The following is a 6,000-nucleotide window of genomic DNA, read 5'->3' as shown; positions in this document are numbered from 1 at the left end:
ATATAACTAATATATTTCCTTAATAAAAGAGTTTCCCATAATAGCCATGAACAAATGTTCCTGCAGTTGCCAAATAAGCGGAGGATTAGTCCCTCCTGATGTGGGCGACAAGTGGGGTTTGTCGCTTGTTTATAGATCAGTATCTAACTCGAGTATATATATTTATGTGGTGTCATATTTAAATTTACATGTTCAACTTTTGAAAGATTATGCGATATATCACCGGATCAGATGTCGATTTTTTATATAGAAATATAACTAATATATCTATTTTGTAAAAGATTTCCCAATGGCCATGAAAAGTTACTCCTACAATTGCCAAATAACTATACACACATTTGCACAAATAAATTATCCAATACTTATTATGTGTGTATATGTGGTGGCGTCTAGACTTAATTGTCCCAGGTGATGTGAGTACATATGTCCGTATGATAGCGTGTCCAAATTTGTCTGTCTCAGGTAATGCTATTGCATTGCGAGTGGGATCGAACAATATGCGGCGAGACACATTAATAGTGTGGGAATATCTCAAGCGTTGAAAAAAAAAGTGTAATAATTTTGCTTTTTAATGCAAACTATATTAGTTACCCAGCTACTCTAGAATTTCACTGGTCCTGGTGGAGAAAACATTTTGTGGGCTTGGCCTGGTATAATCAGCCTATTGTGTGGCAGGCCCAAAAAAAGATTACATTGTAGACCTAAGAGAGCCTAAATAGCTGCAGCAAAACATCAAGCCCATTAACCACAGCTAGTGGACAAACTATAGACTCTTAAGCCCATAGTTTGATTCATTTTCCAAGCCAGGCAGTACTCAGTAGCTAAGCCCATACTCAATCTTCTTTTTCGTGGACGGGAATTTTTCCAAATGGCTTCATTAAAGAACCGTTAATGGAGAAACTGTCAGCTAAAACCAAAAATGCTTTCGGCTCCAAGTATCCAACCCAACCCACCAATTGCAGACTCAATCCATGGCGACACTCTCCGCTATCCCCAACCCCACAACTTCTCAGTACACCCTTCTCCTCCATTCAGCAAATTTAACCAACAAAGCAGGGTTTAACTCTTTCCCCACACCTCTCTTTCAACTACCCAACCGGCAGCTAAGGCAACTCACCAAGAGGCAACATTTCTTGGCTCCTTGCTCCACTCATGACGTCGGTGGAGGTTTCCGTTTGCCAATTGATGAATTTGATGCCCAAACAACTACTACTAGCAGTAACGATGCGAAGCAAGAAGACCAGAAATGGCACCCATCCCAGTATGATGCCCTGCTTAAAGGTGGCGAACAGGTTACCTCTGTTCTTCAAGAGATGATCAAGCTCGTAAGTTCTGCTCATTCTCATTTTTCGTAACTCTAACGGCCATTATAATCTTGTGGCGCTGTACTCGACTGTTTGTGTGGGTTTTTTTAATTTCGGGTGAAGTTCTTGATTTTGCCTTGTTTTACTGTTGTAGAGCGTTGAAGAGATCATGTCGATGATTAATTTGTCAGCTTTTAATTCTATTGGAGCGTTTATTTTGTTACTTATTCTGATTTTCAAACAAACTGACTAAAACCCCTTAAACCCTATACCCGAAACCTTGAACCTCTAAAACCCCAGGTCGCAAATCTTTAGTTCTTAGAGGGTTAAGAAGTTGAACTTAAGGTTTATTTTGTGAGAAGTTGAACTGATTGCGAGTCTGTGCATTCTGAGAAGTTGAGTAATCGGTTTTCAAGCTGCTTTTGAGTGATCACTAACCCGTGCAGTTGTTAACATTACCTTATAATTTAGAGCCAACGCGGTTGTTGCTCATGTTGGCTATTTTCGAGTTCACATACCACTTGCTATGTTTTTGTCTTGAGTATTTTTTTCTCTGCAGTGTTGTTATACTACTCTGCTTATCTTTTGTATAGCTTATTTTGATCGAGGGTTTTTCTTTTTATTTACGTTTCTACACATACTCAACATTTTGAACTTACCAGGAAAATAATGGGTTCTTATAGCTACTAAAATAATGGGTTCTTTATTTGAGTTTCTTATAGCTACTGATTTCCTTAAATAACCTCTCTGTGTGCTATTTAGAAACTCAGACTTGGAATTCAATGTCGTCTTTCTCAGTAAAGTATCTTTTTGATGTGTGCATGTTAACAACAGTTAGATAATATGAATATGGATGAGGCTTCTGAGGAGGTGGCAGTGCAGTTGGCTGCGCAAGGAGTTATTGGGAAGAGAGTGGATGAAATGGAGACAGGCTTTATGATGGCTCTTGATTACATGATCCAGATTGCTGAAAAGGACAAGGATGATAAAGTAATGATTCTAGTTTTTCATCTTTTCTGTTCTATTGGGACCTCGTTGTTTTATCACTTCACTATCTTATGTACGTTATTGCTTCTGTTAATTACGGTTTATGCACTTCTGCTAACCATGGCTCTGCTTTTCTAGGATAACTTATCTGTTGTTCTTTCTAGTATTTGAGAAATTGCAATAACTCAAACGAGCAATCCTTAGTCACACTTCATCTTAACATTTTCATTATCATATATTTTGCTCGATGCTGTGCAATTTATTGACATATCTTTTAACTTTTCATTTATTTCTTCTCAGCGTAAGTCACTTCTGGAGGGGATCAAGGAAACTATATTATCTCATCTCACCAAGAAATGCCCCCCACATGTGAGCATATTACTTGCCTTCATTCCTTGTCTTACTCGCTATGACTAGTTATCAACTGAGTCTTAATGTATAATCATGTCTATTGGATAGGTCCAAGTGGTAGGCTTGCTTTGCCAAACTCATGGAAAAGAAAGCAGACAAGAACTGCTCAGACGAGTTGCAGCAGGGGGTGGTGTATTTCAAAGTGACAATGGCCGCACAAAAGTTCACCTTCCAGCAGCGAACCTGAATGATATAGCTAACCAGGCTGATGACCTTCTGGAGGTTGCTAAAGCTTTTATTTAAAGTTTCACAACTGTTTGTCACAATAAGATTTTCTTTTTTTATATATATATTTCTTCTGTCATTTCTTCATTAAACTTATAAATTACATCAATGAAAGAAAAGGAGGTAAAGTATTGTGACCTGTTTTTAAGATTAGGGTATTGTATTTTTAAAAACAGTAAACTAAGAATGGGGAGAAAACATGTCTGATCAAAGTCGAGAACAATTTTGTGAAAGTAATAAATAAGCATCAGCTAACGGGCAATACTTGTTTGCTGATCTGCATTATGCAGTCAATGGAAACCCATCCTACTATTCCTGATCGCAAATTACTTGCAAGACTTGTTTTGATACGAGAAGAAGCTAGGAGTATGATGGGAGGAGGTATACTAGATGAAAGAAATGGCCGTGGTTTTAGTACGCTTCCTGAATCAGAGGTCGGTTTTGCTCTGGATTCATTCTTGCTGTCCTAGTTAGTTATCCCTCAAAATTCTTTCTACACTGAACAAATACTTGCATGCAATTGTTGGTGTAATGCCTGGTGTGGAATCAAAACTGTTTATATTATTAGCTGCATCTCTTCGTACAAGAATTATTTAAGTGTGGCTCATTGTGATGATGCAGGTCAACTTTTTAACCAAGCTTGTTTCTCTAAGACCAGGAAAAACGGTTCGTGAGATGATAAAAAATGTTATGCAAGGAAAAGATGAGGGCGCCGATGATTTCAGTGGTAAAAATGCCACGGGGAGTAGTACCTCAACTGGAATTGCAGGAAAGGTGAGATTTTTCTCACAGGTTAACTTGTTTGGAAAACATCTTGAAATATTACACGCCATTAAGATTTATAATCTTTAAATCTTCTTATCTTGGTGTTCAGGGTAGTGTTTCTGGTGTCAAACCATTGCCAGTTCGCCCTGGCATGTTTCTTGAGACTGTTACAAAGGTATGAAGTTTACATGGATGATTATGGCTTTGAAGATGAAAAGTCTGGAGTCACTATACTTGTAGTTGCTTCTTTGAATTTGAGATCCAATGTATGTTGGAGTTGTTAATGAGGCTGGAAGAGTGAGAATCAACCAAATTTTTATTGCATGTTTTATCACTCTAACAGTTTCTGTTATGAAAGCGTCCAACATCGAGGAAAATTAGACTTATTAACCCATAATTACTTTTTAAATGAAAGACGAATCATAGAAGCTTGATTTGTATCTGATCCATAGGTGTTAGGTGGCATATATTCGGGGAATGTCTCTGGCATCACTGCTCAGCAACTAGAGTGGGTAAGTAATTTTCTTCATATTGAAAAGATGCAAGGTTTTCTTTCAGGGACTTTTCCCTCTTGAGATCTTGATTAGTTGCTGCATGCTAATTTATGTAGTAAAAGAAATCCTCGATAAGGGGATAGTCCAGGTAAGTCTTCAAGAAACACATCAGGGAAGTCTCTTACTATGGCCACTTCCCCAAGCTCAATTTCCCGATAAGGGGGTAGTCCAGGTAAGTCTTCAGGAAACACATCAGGGAAGTCTCTTACTATGGCCACTTCCCCAAGCTCAACCTTTTTGTTATCCTCCTGTACACAAGCTAGGTAGCCATATGCTCCTTTCCCTAACATCCTAATAGCTTTAAGGGCTGTTATCCATTTGATTCTCCCACTCCCATTTTGCCCTCGAAACTTCTCCCAAGTTCCATTATCTGTTTGTAACTCAACTGTCTTTGCTTGACAGTTAATTTTTGCATTATATTTAGTCAAGAAATCCATCCCCAAGATTATGTCAAAATCCTGAATATCTAGCGACGTAAGTTCGACTGGAAACTCATTATTCCCCAATACGATCCATCCATCCCCATAGCCTGTATGTGTTTCTACTTGTCTTCCAAAAGGGGTAGATACTATCATGGGACACCCTAGTTCTCCCAATTCCAATTTTAAACAACGTGCCAATGCATGCGATACAAATGAATGAGTAGACCCTGGGTCTATCAATACTTGCACCGGCGTATCAAGAAAGATCATTGTACCTTGTATTATTGACGGGTTGGCACTGGCATCTTCTCTCGTCAAATTGAACACGCGTCCACGCTGCGGCTCCATGCTTTCTTTATTCGCCCCGAATTGAACAATACCTTTCTTTTGAGGGCAATCACGAGAGATATGACCAGGCTTCTGGCAAGTGAAACACACGATCCCCTTTGGGCAATCCCGAGCTACGTGGCCAGTTCCTCCACAAGAATAGCACCCCTGGGCTCTTGTCCTACAGGGCTTCCCTGGATGATATTTCTGACATTTCGGGCACGTACCTTTGGTCTTGAACTTCCTCCCTCGAGTCCCCAAGTCATGCTTTCTTCCCAACCTTCCATCCTCGGGCCCACAAAACTCCGTTCCCAGAGTCTCCATTCGCCGAAAGTTGCTTTCTACCGTCAAGGCTTGCAGCACCACTTCTGCATAGGTGCGTGTCCCTAAGGAGCTTAAGGCTAGTTGAATCTTCCACTTCAGTCCTCCAAGGAACTTCTGCGCTTTGGCTTCCTCGTCCAGGTTGTATATAGGCATATACTTGATCAACCTTGTGAAGTGATCCTCGTATTGGGCGACGGACATGTCCCCAGTTTGTTTTAGATTCATGAACTCCCGGCCTTTCTCCATTTTCTTACACAAAGGAAAGTATTTCGTATTAAAAAGTTCCTTAAACTGCACCCACGTAGTAACTGGCGTACCTCGTCCTTCAGGACCTCGCAGGGTTCTCTGCATCGTTTTCCACCACTGGTCAGCTTCATCACGAAGCATAAATGTTGCACAACCAACTTTATCCTCCTCCTCACAGCCAATAAAGTCAAAGATCTTTTCAACCTGCTCCAGCCAAAACTCACTCTCACAAGGGTCAGTCCCTGCCTTTCCTCGAAAAACAGGCGGGTTCAATCGCTGGAACCTGTCGCTAACATTAAGATTTCGGGGGATAACCTGACCCGCTGGTTGTGTTCCTCGCATAAGGGTGACCATACTTTCCAAGACCCGTTCCATTTGATTCATACGAGTTCCTCCTCCTTGGTTCCCTTCTGGCAGTGGGTTACCTTGGGGCAT

The 6,000-nt window shown here is 40.3% G+C and overlaps 1 protein-coding gene across 3 annotated transcripts in view; it reads left to right on the top strand.

Moving 5' to 3' along the window:
- The first annotated feature begins 900 nt into the window (after positions 1 to 900).
- Positions 901 to 6,000, top strand: part of LOC127788365 (protein PEP-RELATED DEVELOPMENT ARRESTED 1, chloroplastic-like) — a 28,065-nt gene continuing 22,965 nt past the window's right edge. For 2 of the 3 annotated variants that reach the window (XM_052316548.1, XM_052316547.1), the window contains exons 1-8: positions 901 to 1,325; positions 2,139 to 2,294; positions 2,592 to 2,660; positions 2,751 to 2,924; positions 3,218 to 3,361; positions 3,549 to 3,701; positions 3,802 to 3,867; positions 4,145 to 4,204. In XM_052316548.1, coding sequence (XP_052172508.1) covers positions 972 to 1,325; positions 2,139 to 2,294; positions 2,592 to 2,660; positions 2,751 to 2,924; positions 3,218 to 3,361; positions 3,549 to 3,701; positions 3,802 to 3,867; positions 4,145 to 4,204 — 1,176 coding nt within the window. In that variant the 5' untranslated portion in view covers positions 901 to 971. The remainder of the gene's footprint in view (positions 1,326 to 2,138; positions 2,295 to 2,591; positions 2,661 to 2,750; positions 2,925 to 3,217; positions 3,362 to 3,548; positions 3,702 to 3,801; positions 3,868 to 4,144; positions 4,205 to 6,000) is intronic. The other variant, XM_052316549.1, reaches the window with a different exon arrangement.

This window comes from Diospyros lotus, chromosome 13 (genome assembly GCF_014633365.1).
Source record: "Diospyros lotus cultivar Yz01 chromosome 13, ASM1463336v1, whole genome shotgun sequence".
NCBI classification, from domain to species: Eukaryota; Viridiplantae; Streptophyta; class Magnoliopsida; order Ericales; family Ebenaceae; genus Diospyros; species Diospyros lotus.
The sequence above is the reverse complement of the archived record's forward strand: the minus strand, read 5'-3'. Positions and strand labels throughout refer to the sequence as shown.